Below are 12,530 nucleotides of genomic sequence, written 5' to 3'. Positions count from 1 at the left end.
GAATAGAAAAAGGGGGGACAAGACAGGATGCAACAGAAATGGGGGAGGAGGGAAGCAACATTAATAATACTCTCCCATCTACTGTGCGCTTCCTAGGTGCCAGGTCCTAGAACCATCTGGTAGACATTGTGACTGCCTTCATTCCTTTCTTTAATAGAGAATATTTCAAAGATACTAACCAGTTACGTGGTTAGACACACCTTACTAAGGTCTCTCCTTTGCTGCTTTTTTCAGATGGGAGACGTAAGGCTTAGAGGGTCTGGGGGTGAATTGCCCCAAGGGCACCCTGCCAGCTACCTTCTAACCCAAAGTTCAGCTGCACATAATGCCCGTCTCCAGGACCCCAGGTTGGGACATCTCTCCCTCCAGGTCCCCAGCCCAGCACCAGCTTTAGTTCCTACCTCGTGCACACATCGAAACAGCTCCCAGTGGAAGGCAGTAAGGTGGTTGGCGACATCCTCAGGCTCCACTCGGTGGATCTCTGTGTCTCCAGGGGAGACCTGGATCTCCTCAGGGAGGGGCATCTGGTGGCAGGCAGGGACATAAGGTTTGGGCTCACTCTGGGCTTGTTAGTTTCTGCCCAGAGCCCTTCTGGGCCCTTGCTCCAGGCCAAGGCTCTTACCAGTGCCTCATAGCTGTCTCGGGTGCAGGCAAACAGGTGGCTGTTGATGCCCAGCGTGGTGAAGACACAGTCTTCAGTAGGCTGCAGAAGGACCTTCTCTGCAGGAGAAAGAGCTGTTCTGCCTCAGTCCCGGCCACCTGCACCCTCCCACACCCCAGCCACTGTCACCATCCCATCTAGAAACTCCTAACCCTGCACGGACACATTCTAGACCAATGGGACTCGTGTTATCACCAGTGTGTGCTGCATTCATCTGACATTTTTCAAATAATGATTTCCTTTGCATTCATCACCTCCTTTTACCCCCCAACATTCTTCCACAGCTCTCCTCTCATTCTATTGTCCCCATGACACTGAAATATTTTTTTCCTTGCCTCAGAGGAAAATAGGATTCTGGCTACCTTGCAGGCTCTCTGCCTTCCCACAGGATTGGAGGCTCAGCCTGTGCTTTTAGCCTCAAAAAACTCAAAAACCTTAGATGCTCCAGGAGGCTATAAAGAACCAGATCCCAAGATGAGTAAGAGGCAGGCACCTAGGTCAGAATCCGAGTGTCTTGGGCCAGCGCTTTCCAAACTTTCATGTGCAAAGGAATCACCTGGGAACCTTGTTAAAATGCTCATTCTGAGTCAGCAGGTCTGGAGTGGGGTCTGAGCTACTGCCGTTTTAATAAGTTCCCACGTGATGCTCATGTGGCTGGCCCCAGCACCACACTTCAAGTAGCCAGGACCTAGAATTCTTCTTTACCCATGTCACATAGCACTGGGCGGATGTTTCTCCTCTACTGACTGCGCCACACACACACACACACACACACACACACACACACACACACACACACACGTGCGCGCGCCCCAGCCCCCAGCCCACCTCTTCCTGAGCCTCACCTCCGGAGGAAGCCACAGCTACCAGGATGAGCGAGTCCTCGCGCCCTGCAGGCTCCTCTGAGTACTGCAATTTCTCTGTCACAGAGCCCAGAATGTCCTGCACAGACGCGGAGAGGCGGCTGCGTATGGTCACGTACGAGTGGTCAGGCATGTAGACCCGGCAGAAGACTGGGCAGAGACAGGAAGGTGGCTTTTCATTAGAAGGCAGAATGGCAGCCCTGGCATCGTCCCCTCCAGGGCACCTCTGTTCCCCATCCCATCTCACCCCTCACCCTAAATTGGTTGGCTTCTGAAAAAGATGCTGGAAACAGGACAAGTTCTATGACACATGGAGAATGCCCAAGACCCAGAGACCCCAGAGGGCCCTCTGAGCCACTCTGGGAGCTCTGCCCCTCTTTGTGCCCCCACTCACTCTCATCAGAGCCCCGGAAGGCCACTCGGGTCTGCAGACAAGAGTCTATCCGGCGGAAGTGGCGGAACAGTGGCTTCACCTGCTTGCTGGGTGGCTGGCTTTCTTCTGGGATCCTGGCATGGACACAGCTGGGCATCAGGAAGTGCTGCCAGGCATGTGGGGCACCAGGCAGGCAACATCAAGCAGGGGCATCAGAACTGAGTCAAGGATGTACCAGCATCAGGTTCAGAAAGTGATGAAGGAGGTCAGAAGAGAGACAATGAACAGCATGGGACAATTGTCCAACTGACCCAAATCAGATGCCACCTCTTCCATGAATTCTTCTCTGATCCACCCCACCCACCAGGAAAGGTCATTTTTTGGTTTTAACTGCTATAGGACACTGGGCTAGTATTTGTTTCTGTGGGTATCTTATCTGAGAGCATTTGAGGGCTGGGCTTAGTTCTTCCTGAAATTTTTCCTTCACCCCGAAGGCCCAGCACACTACTTGGCCCATGATAGGTGTAGGTCATTGCTGTTTGCTCAGTTTTGCTGACAAGAACTTGACAGCCTGGGAGGAGATAGACGTGTATACAGCGACTTGTAACACGAGGCAGGAGGTGTTAGGTGATATCACAAAGGTACAAGGAGAGTTCTGTTGGCATGAGGCAGGGAGAACTTTCATCAAGAAGGTGGCATTTGGAGCACCTGGTGACTCAGTCTGTTAAGCATCCAACTTTGGCTCAGGTCATGATCTCATGGTTCATGAGTTTGAGCCTGGCATTGGGCTCTCTGCTGTCAGCTAAGAGTCCACTTCTGATCCTGTCGCCCTCTCTCTCTGTCCCTTCTCCACTCACGCTCTCTCTCTCTCAAAAGACAAACTTAAAAAAATAAAAGGTGGCATCTGACTTAGGCCTTGAAGGACAACAGAAAGAGAAGTGGGTGTGGGGCAGTCCTTCTGAAGTGGACCATGTAAACGATGGCAGGAAAGTGGGGGAGCCCAGGAGTTCAAGGGTGTATAGGGAGTGTCATGGGGGCTGGGGCATGAGGTGGGAAGCACTGGCAGAAGGCAGAAAGGCAAGGGTGTTCACTGAATGCTGTGCAAGGATGTTGCAATTTTGTCTTATAGACAATGGGGAGCCGAGGATGTCTTTGGACTAGGAGCACAATGTCCTCAAACCGGGAAGATCTTTCTGGTGTCAGCATAAGAAGGGAGAGGACACAGGGTGCCTGGGTGGCTCAATGGGTTAAGCATCTGACTTCAGTTCAGGTCATGATCTCAGGGTTCATGAGTTCAAGCCCTGCATTGGGCTTTCTGCTGTCAGCACAGAGCCTGCTTCAGATCCTCTGTCCCCTCCTCCTCTGTTCCTCTACTACTTGCACTGTCTCTTGTCTCTCTCTCAAAAATAAATAAAGATTAAAATAATTTAATAAAATTAAAAAAGTAGAAGAAAAAGGGAGAGGACACAAGACCATAAGCCAAAGCCATGCCTCCTGGACAGAAGGCTGTGGTGATACTCCAGGTGAGAGGTAATAAGGCCTCAATGGGAGTTGTGGCAGTAGGGACAGAATGGAGAGAAACTGAAATGGTTAAAGGGATGGATGGACAGAGTGATGGACGGACAGACGGATGGATGGATGGATACAGTGGAGTCCTAAAGCTGGCTCATGTTGGCTCATGAATGTGGACTGTAAAATTTGGGGCGATTCTGCCAACTGCCTTTTAAAAAGCCATTAAAAAAAGTTTTATAAACTTAGCGCCACGTTATTACTACAAAACGTAGTAGCCTGTTTACTACATTTGCTACTGTGCTTCTGAGGTTATTTACCTCTTGTAGTTGTGTGGTGAGAATCTTACATAAGAGCCTGCCACTGCTCCTCTCCTCCCAACTGCACACTCAGTGACAGTCGTATTGGTTGCTTGAAAGCAGCCAGTGAGAGAATTTACGCCATGGGAATCAGCAAAAGCTACAAATCAGGGTGGGGTTTTTTTTGCCCCCGCCATACTGGTTGTTAAATATGTACCAGTACACCACTGATCAACAAAGAAATGGATGGGAGAACAGACAAGGAAGCCACTCGAAGCCATGCTTTGTGCTACCATCCAGCAAGAGAAAGGGGCTGAACTAAAAACCGCTTAGAGTCAAAAGGCCAGAGGCAGTCCTGTGATAGAGGAACAGGAGGACTTCTGTCCTGTCCCCTCCCCCAAACCATTCCCCTCACTTTAGCTCCACTGTTTCCACAAGCTGGTGCAGCCTCAGTGTGTCCTCTCGAAGGTCCTGGTAAAGGGACTCATCCTTCATAATCAGCAGGTACAGATCCTGGAGGGCAGAGGAGAGAGAAGGTCAAGGCAGGGCTCTCATCCCAAGCATCTCTATTGGCAAGGGCTGGGGAGGGGTCTCCATGCCTTGGAGCACAGGGGAACCATATCCACTTAAGGCCCATTGGCATCTTCTTCTTCCAGCTACCCAGCTTGAGGAGTCTGGTTCCCTCAAAGGGGTCCCCTTCCAGAGCTAATAGCCTGCTCACCCACCTTCACTTCCCAGGCCCACCTTGATGATGCGGCCGGCCCCCTCTTCCTCCTGCAGCAGCCCCTGGTAGGTGTCCAGGAAATGAAGGAGCATGGCTAGACAGGCCTGCTTCCGCCCCAGCCCCTCGGGGCCCTCCATGCCTCCTGCCCAAACAAAACTGACCCCTTAGTTAAGAAAAAGCCCTGAGCAGGCAGACCTGAAGAAACAGGGAAGGGAGACGAGAGGCAGCGCTGGCTAAGCCCTCCCAAGTATTCTCTAGGCTTGGGGCTAAGAAGAAAGGAGGTCCAGGTGTCCTTGGAGCCAAGACCCCCACATGCCTCAGCCCAGGTTCTTTTCTCAGAGTAGGTACAGATGGCATCCCCTTGACCACAGCCATCTGACCCCATCCTGCCTGTATGAATTTTTTTTATGCTTTTTTATTTATTTTTGAGAGACAGTGTGAGCAGGGGAGGGTCAGAGAGAGAGGGAGACACAGAATCTGAAGCAGGCTCCAGGCTCTGAGGTAGCTGTCAGCACGGAGCCCGACGCAGGGCTCAAACCCGCGAACCTTGAGATCATGACCTGAGCCGAAGCCAGACGCTCAAACGACTGAGCCACTCAGGTGCCCCATGAATTTCACTTGAGGATACCCTGTCCAGGTCCACCCAACCTCTGACCAGCCCATAACCTGGAGCTGGTAAAGACCGGCAATGCTCACCACAAACCTGACCATACCTCAGTGTAAGGACCAGTGTTTCTAAGAGAGCCTATGGTATTCTACTCAATGGCCTGACATTTACAATTAGAACCTAAAATAACTCAGCAAGAGGCCCTATGCTCACACGAGACCCTATGAATAGCTCAGCCAGTGGCTTGTCTCTAGCAGACCTTACTAAAGCATCGCCGTGACCTGATGTTTACATCAGACCCTATAATAACTCACTGGGCAACCAGATGTTTAGAGCAGCAATCCAGTGGGGAGAGAGGCACTTTCTTAATAGAATAATAACATCTTGCATTTGCACAGGGCTCTGCAGTCTCCAAAGCACTCCCACATCTACTATCAGATTGATCTCCACAGCAGCCCCATAGGTAGGCAGGGCAGGTGCTATTTACTCCATTTTTACAGAAGAGGAAACTGAGGCCCTGGAGGTTAAGAGGTCTGCCCAAGGTTATGCAATTGCTGAGTAAAACCTCTGGAGTTGAAACCGTGGTGTATTTTCTAGGGAAGAGTGGAGGCCCAGACATCACACGTGGGGTAGGGGGAGTAGCTTCCTCCCAACCTCCCCTTTTGCAGGTTCCATAAAAGGATATTACTGGTGTAGCTCCTGCAGAAATTTCTCCGTGGGGAGGAAGAGAGAATGGGTGAGGACGATGTCATCCAGCAGGATATCTGTAGAGATCAATTGGAGCCACTGATGTCAGACAGGCACTTCCAGGACCCGACTGGACACTCGCTAACCCCCACCCCCACCCTTGCCTCCTAGATTGAGTTCTCCTTAGCCAGGCTGGAGCCCTGGCCACCTGCCCCATCATGCTCTGCACAAGCACGCGGGCACACGTGTGAAGGTTCTGGGCAGCCGCTGCGGGGGTGGGGTTGGCAGCTGCCAAGGCAGCTGGAGGGAAGGAGGGGGCGCCCTTCGATGGCCACGCCCACTTCTCTTCAATGCATGTGGGAAGCTGGTCAGATAATATAGCAACTTTGAGATCTGCCCCCCAAAAAAAGATGTAGACCACATAAGTGTCTCTAGACACAAAGAACTTACAAGCAGAGGTTAGAGTCAGTGGTGTGTGTGTGTGTGTGTGTGTGTGTGTCTTCATCCCTCCTGCCCTCCCTACTCTCTACCTAACAACTTTGAGTTCCAACTAGGCAGGTGAGAACCAGCCCCATTAAAAGGGAGAGGGAGTGACTGCCATCTCTTTGATCCCCAAAGCCTTTAAATAGAAACCCTGTGTCCTCTGTATGCCAGAGATGGAAGGGTTAATGATGGAAGGGTGGAGGGGAGTGCCTCTCACCACCCTTTCCCCCTCCACACCCCCATCTGGGCCTGGCTCAGCCAGTCAGCCAGGTACAAGGTCGCCCTGACTTGCAGCCAGCCCTGGGGTGGGGCAGGGCAGCCTGGCACACACAGACAAGTCGGGCGCAGGGAGGGAGCCAGGTGTCCTCACCAGGACAGGTTAGGGCCCGGTCCCCAGGCACTGCCCCCAGACAAAACCAAGGCTTCTGATGTCCCTTGGCTCACCCACCATGCCCTGGCCTCTGATTCAAGCCATGAAGGAAGAGGAGGAAAACCAACACAAGATCCTCTATTTTAACTACTACATTTCACAAACGAGAAACCGAGGCCCAGAGTTGGGAGGGACTTGCCTGGAGCTGGAATAGGAACTCAGACTCCTGAGTCTTTGTTCTTTTCTCAATATGCCTGAGGCAAGCAGTGTGTCAGGGTAGAGCAAGGTGGTTGGATGGGGCTGCTTAGATGTTTGTGAGTCTTTGGCTGGTTTGGAAATAACTTCTATAAGTCCCCTCCCACCCCACCCCCCACCTCCCACACACCCTGGGAAAAAGCCAAGATGGCTTGAGAACATTGGTTATATTGGAGAATATCAGAGTGGCAGGTTAAACTGATTCTCATTTATTTCCTGGTTCCCTAAACCAGTTACTCTGGGGATCTAGCTTGCCAGCCCAGATAATAGGGTGACAGTCAATTCAAGAGTCCTTCCCCAGGGGAGACCAACCACAGTGTGTGGCACCAGGCCCCTGTGGAAGGAGAAAGACAGTTTCTCCCTTTTCCTCCCTGCCCAGCTACCCTGCTATGCTCTTAAAGTGAGGCTGAGAGCCCCAGCCCTCCCCACCCCTCCACCCCAGGCTCCAGGGATGGTGACAATGAATAGGATACCCAGCATCTTACAGGAGAGCTAAGCCAGAGCAAAGGAAAAGGAACGTGGGGCAGAGTGGGGGAGATGCTGGTATGGGGGCTACATTTTGGCGTCTGTCTCTTCCAAGCCAGGCTCTGGTCCAACGCACAGCCTCCCCAGGGAATGTGTCATAGAGACACAGAGTGTGTGGTGTAGGCGGGAAGTTATGGTTAGGAGAGCTGTGTGTGTCTGATATTTTTCTAATTAAATCCAAAAGGTGTCAGCTCCCCAGGGCAACGACAGCTGAGCCAAGGAGAGGGCCCAGGTCTTGAGAAAAACCTAGGGGTGGGGGGTGGAGACCCATTCTGCACGCCTAGGTTCAGGATCCCTACAGAGGTCTAAGAGCAAAGTGTGAAACCCCCATTTTGAGGCCCTCAGCCAGGGCTCCCCATCCTCAGACCTTGATGGGCTTAGGGAAATACTGAGAGGCAGGCCTAAGGACCCACCAGCCTTCTACCTCCACTACCAATCAGCAAATTGGGGTCTCAGTTTCCTCAAAGTCCCCTTAGTAGGCGTGCTGGTGGGGATTGGTGAAATAGTGTCATCGTTTAGGGAATAAGCTTCTCAGGGTGTGGCTATTATTTTTTAAAGAGGCAGTGTGATGAGGCCTACCTTGGGAAGGGAAGGAGTTGGAGGGGCTCAGAACCCCCTGGATGCTGCAGGGGCCTGATGTCTGACTGCCCAGCCACCTCTCCCCCAACAAACACCTTCTGAGTCAGCCCCCAACTTGAATGCCTCCTTCCCCCTCAAGCTGCTAAGGACAATGCATCCCTTTGCCGAAGCCTGAAAGGCAGCTTGGGCCCTGTGCCTGTGTGGCATTACCCCACTGAGTGGGCCAGCCCTGTGCTCTGGGACTTCTAGACAGAAGCAGGGACTCCGGGAAGGTCTCTCAGGTCCTGGGCAGCACCTCTTGGAGTGAGGGGTGTGAAGCACGGTGTGTTCTGGGCAGCTTCCATTTTAGTGTGTCAGGCCTTAATGTGGGGCCACAGAAGGAGGTAGTCACCATCAGGGACCCATGGGAGTCTGTGGGTAAAATGTCCAGAGGAAAGGAAGGGTGGCTTGAGAGGAGAAAGAGTTCAGCTTCTTTTCCAGCCAGTGGGTGAGTCTGCTACAGGGAGGAAGGTGGCACAGCCACTTCCCTTCTGCAGAAGGGTCTGTTCCTCCCCTAGGCCGCTGCCCCACTTCAGGTGACCGCTCAGCCCCACACCGAGGCTCCCGCCATGGCGCCACCCCCACTCTCCAAGGGCAAGGAAGAGGAACCGGGTTACAACCCCCTAATCTGGGATGCAAGAGCCTTACCTGAGGCGGCGCTGTCCTTGGTGGCCCCTCCAGCGAGCCGCTCCAGAACCCGGTTCAGAAGATGCTCCGGCCGCTCGGGGGCGCCCAGAGGGGCCCAGGGTGGGGAAGTCAGGGGCTCGCCGGGGGACAGCTCGTCAGAGGAGTACGAGGAAGGGGAGCGCAGGGGTCCCCCTCCCCCGAGCGGCCCGGGCCCTGGCACCTCCTCAAGCTGCAGCCAACAGGGCCCCCCGCTGCCAAGCTCCTCCGCGACCCCCGCCGGCTCGCCCCCTTCCTCTTCGGGGGGCGGCTCCAGCCCCGGCTCTGCGGGGGGCTCCCGGAGGAAAGCTGGGAGCAGCAGGCGAGACACGCTCTGACGCCGCTGCAGCGGCCGCAGTCCCCCGGCTGGACCGCCGCCCCCGCCAAGTCCCCCGCCCCCGCCAGGCCCACCGCAGCTCCCCGGACCCCCGCCGGGACCTCCCGCCACCGTTCGCCCAGCCAGCTGCGACGTCTGCTTCTTCAAAAATTTCTCCAGCGGCTTCATGCCCCCCCCCGCCCCTCTCCTCGGGGCCGCCGGTGGACCCAGGTGTCCCAGGCGCGGGCGGGGGGGGCGGGGACACGATGCTCAGAACCGGAGGGGCAGAGCAGAGGGCCGTGCCAGGCGCCGGACTGGGGGCCAGAGGAGCCCGAGGCTCGCTGGCCGGGGTCCAGTGGCCAGTGACCCGGGGAGGTGCCAGAGGGAAGGAGTGCCCGCTGTTAGTGGCCCCCCATGCCGGTGGCAGCTGGCACGCGGCCCGGAGGGTGGATAGGCTGCGGGGCCACAGCCCGGGGCTCTGCGCTCCTGAGCCGGGCTGCGGCGGCAGAGACAGCGGGCGGAGCGCAGCGCTGAGAGAGGACGCGGCGGCGGCGGCGGCGGCGGCGGCTGCGCTCCTGGCCAGGGAGGAAGGTGGCAGAACTGAGACCGCGCCCCCCCTCCAGTCTCCGCCCACTCCCCCGCCCCTGCCCCTCCTAGGCCCGCCCCCTGGCCCGCGCGTGGCTTGAACTTGGGCGCTGAGGCTGACCTCGAGGGAAATAGTAAAGGACTGTATGGGATTGGCTTCAAGGCTGATGCAGAAATTAAGGGCAAAGGTGATGGAGTGATTTAGTAATGCAGAGTCCTGGCTTGTGGGCTTACAGGAGCTCTTCGTTTCATTTCAAAGAAGCAGGACAGGCCTGTGGCCTGCAGACTGGGGAATTACCTGTACTCAGGTGAGACCTACAAAGATTGCTGATTGGGTGTCCATCACTCTCAACCCCGACACTATGCTCTGTTGTTATATTTGTGATCTTTATCTTTCTTCTATAAGAAGGGCTGGGAGGGCCTCAAGTGGATTGGCATTGGCGCTGGGGGCGGTGCCCATCTGCCCTTTCTGGTAGGGCACAATAGGTGGTGAGGGCCCGGCTTGTGAGAGGCAGGTGCTGGCAAGCAGGCAGGAGCCAGGCAAGGACCAGCAGGTTGTGGCAGGTCTAGTTGGGGTGAGGAGAAGAGACAGGAGGCAGGGGGGAGGAGAAGAGGAGGACAAGGGCACCTGAGCCCACTTGGCAGCAGGAGAAAGCACAGGACCGTGGAGACAAGCGACAAGCTCCAGAACTGCCAACCAACATCACTTAGCATAGAGTCCCTCCAGAGTGGACACAATCATGGAGAAGGGCAAGTGGTGCCAATCTGCACTCTAATAAGTGATCTTTATTCCTGATGCCTGTGCCAGGAGCCTTCTGTCCCTAAGGATACCCTGCCCCAGAAGGGGAAGGTGGGTCTAGAGAGACATTCAGTGTAAACACATCAAGGTTAAAGTAATAAGGTAGGGGAGTGGCACCAGGTTCCAGAGAGATTGAAGCTCCTAGGACAATGCCCCACCCCTGTTTACCGTGCGGGGACCAGGCAGGGACAGGACTGCTAAAGGCTGGGAGTGGTGGTTGAATTGTACAGGGTGTGTACTCCACACGTGTCACTGTGTGTGCATATCTGGTCCTATGTGTGCTAGAGCATGTGTTTACAGAATTAAAGCTTTGCACACCCATCTGTTTGTGGATTTCAAAAGGGAACAGCAAAAAGGAGAGAACAGTTTTGGCTAAAAAGCTGGAATAGAGATCCGAGTATCAGCTTGCTGGGCTCCCTTTATTGGACACCCCACTATCCCTGGGGTTAAGAGGAGAAACTGGCTGGAGTGGCTAAGAGCTCCCCAGGCATTTTGTGAACCAAATATGAAGAGGAGAGGGCTCCACTCCCAGCACATGCCACAGTTACCAGATTAAGCTGGTTGCCTTGGTAACCTCCTCTCTGGGCAGGATTTGGGATTTTCAGTTAGGAAGGGGAAAGATTTGGGGAGTGTGGAGGGTGTGGGGGCTGGAAATAAAGGAGGCAGAGACACTTCTGGAAGCTGAAAGCTTGGGGAGCAGGACTCCAGCACCCCTGCAACTACTCAAGGATATCAGGCAGAGACTAAGTTCAAAGACTTAAATGAGGAAGAAAAGCCAGCATGGAATCATGGCCCTCCTAGAACAGTGGTTCTCACCCCAACTGCACATTGGAATCCAGGGGAACTCAAAAATACTGATGCCCAGGCCACAGTCCGAATTAATTACATCTTTGAGGTGAGGCCAAGGTTTATGGTATTTTTTTAAAAGATCCCCAAGTGGTGCTCACTTGGGCGGCACATATAGTAGAATTGGAACGATACAGAGATTAGCATGGTCCCTGCACCAGGATGAGACGTAGATCTCCACGTGATTCAAACAGCCAGAGTTGAGAATCACTGCTCTAGAGGGACAACCCAAGTGGGCTGTAGATGCTAGGGGACAACTTGAGGATTCTAAGGCCTTGCCCACAAGGTAGCAAGCATGTGTGTTGACCCACAGGGGAAGAAATGGAAAAAATAAGAGGGGAAGAGAGTGGTATGATTAACATCCATGAGAATGGAGGCAAAAAACTTTGAAAGCCCAGCCCATGGGCTTCTAGAAGGGAATAGAAAAAGGCTACATAAGGCTGATCTGTCTGCCCCTTATACTTGTTTTCTGCCCACTGAGAGGCAGGCTGTTAAGGGCAGAGAACCTGGGGGCTTTGTTGAGCTTGAGTTTCTTCTTGCTGAGCTTGTTACCAGGGCAACGGAGAGCAATGGGATCTAACCGCAGGACTGGGGAAGCAAGAGGCAGGGGTGAGGGGGAAGCATCTCAACACAGTTATCCCACCTGCCAGTATCCTACCCCCAAGGGTGCCTGGGATTCTTTGCTTGACCCCAGGGGGTCAGGGACATAGTTACCCATCACCCTGTGGGGGAGAAGAAAAGCAAATGGACATGATTAAGAGGAATTAGGAATAGGGGTAAAAGAATCATGCTCCTTTGGCTCAAGCAATAGCACCAAGGGATGTAGGGGGAGACCCAACTATTTTAAGGTATACCATGATGCCCATGCCCCCAGTGTACAAGGATTCGTGGTCCCCAAGAATAGATGCCACCAGCTCCCCATTAAATTCAACTGTTTGCCCACACTGGGGACCACCTCTGTAGTAAACTTCACCCTACCAGGATCTAGAAGAAAGCAGTCACTTCAAAGCTAGCAACTGGCCTGTGCACATCCAGGGCTCAGTGAACTAGATAACTGGCACAGAAGCCAGAGCTGGTGGTCTCAATCTTCTCACCTTTACTAAGGTTGACAGAAGCCTCCTTCTTAGGCTGTGGTTCTTCAATGTGGTACGTCAATGCCAGAGAGTCTTTACTGTCCAAGAAGAAAGCTTAGCTACCTGTGCTTCCCCTGGTACAGCTGTATTGACTTTGGGCACATTACCCTAGGAAACTTACTTGCCAAACACTAACAAAGGTGAAAAGGTAACTAACTACGTGTTTATGCAGGTAAGCTGCAGCTCACTAGTTTTTCTGTCCCTGATGCTTCCA

General features: G+C 53.8%; 1 protein-coding gene and 1 pseudogene across 1 annotated transcript in view; one reads left to right on the top strand and one right to left on the bottom strand.

Annotated features, from left to right (window-relative positions):
• Positions 1–9,517, bottom strand: part of RAPGEFL1 (Rap guanine nucleotide exchange factor like 1) — a 14,080-nt gene extending 4,563 nt beyond the window's left edge. The window contains exons 1-8 of the mRNA XM_029929132.1: positions 8,623–9,517; positions 5,722–5,800; positions 4,450–4,585; positions 4,121–4,218; positions 1,919–2,031; positions 1,507–1,674; positions 623–720; positions 343–524 (exon numbers count right to left, since the gene is read on the bottom strand). Of these exons, the coding sequence (XP_029784992.1) occupies positions 343–524; positions 623–720; positions 1,507–1,674; positions 1,919–2,031; positions 4,121–4,218; positions 4,450–4,585; positions 5,722–5,800; positions 8,623–9,142 (1,394 nt within the window). The 5' untranslated portion in view covers positions 9,143–9,517. The remainder of the gene's footprint in view (positions 1–342; positions 525–622; positions 721–1,506; positions 1,675–1,918; positions 2,032–4,120; positions 4,219–4,449; positions 4,586–5,721; positions 5,801–8,622) is intronic.
• Positions 9,518–11,276: 1,759 nt separating this feature from the next.
• LOC115283090 lies at positions 11,277–11,370 on the top strand (annotated as a pseudogene).
• The last annotated feature ends 1,160 nt before the right edge of the window (positions 11,371–12,530 follow it).

The sequence above is a fragment of the Suricata suricatta genome, chromosome 17 (assembly GCF_006229205.1).
Source record: "Suricata suricatta isolate VVHF042 chromosome 17, meerkat_22Aug2017_6uvM2_HiC, whole genome shotgun sequence".
NCBI classification, from domain to species: Eukaryota; Metazoa; Chordata; class Mammalia; order Carnivora; family Herpestidae; genus Suricata; species Suricata suricatta.
The sequence above is the reverse complement of the archived record's forward strand: the minus strand, read 5'-3'. Positions and strand labels throughout refer to the sequence as shown.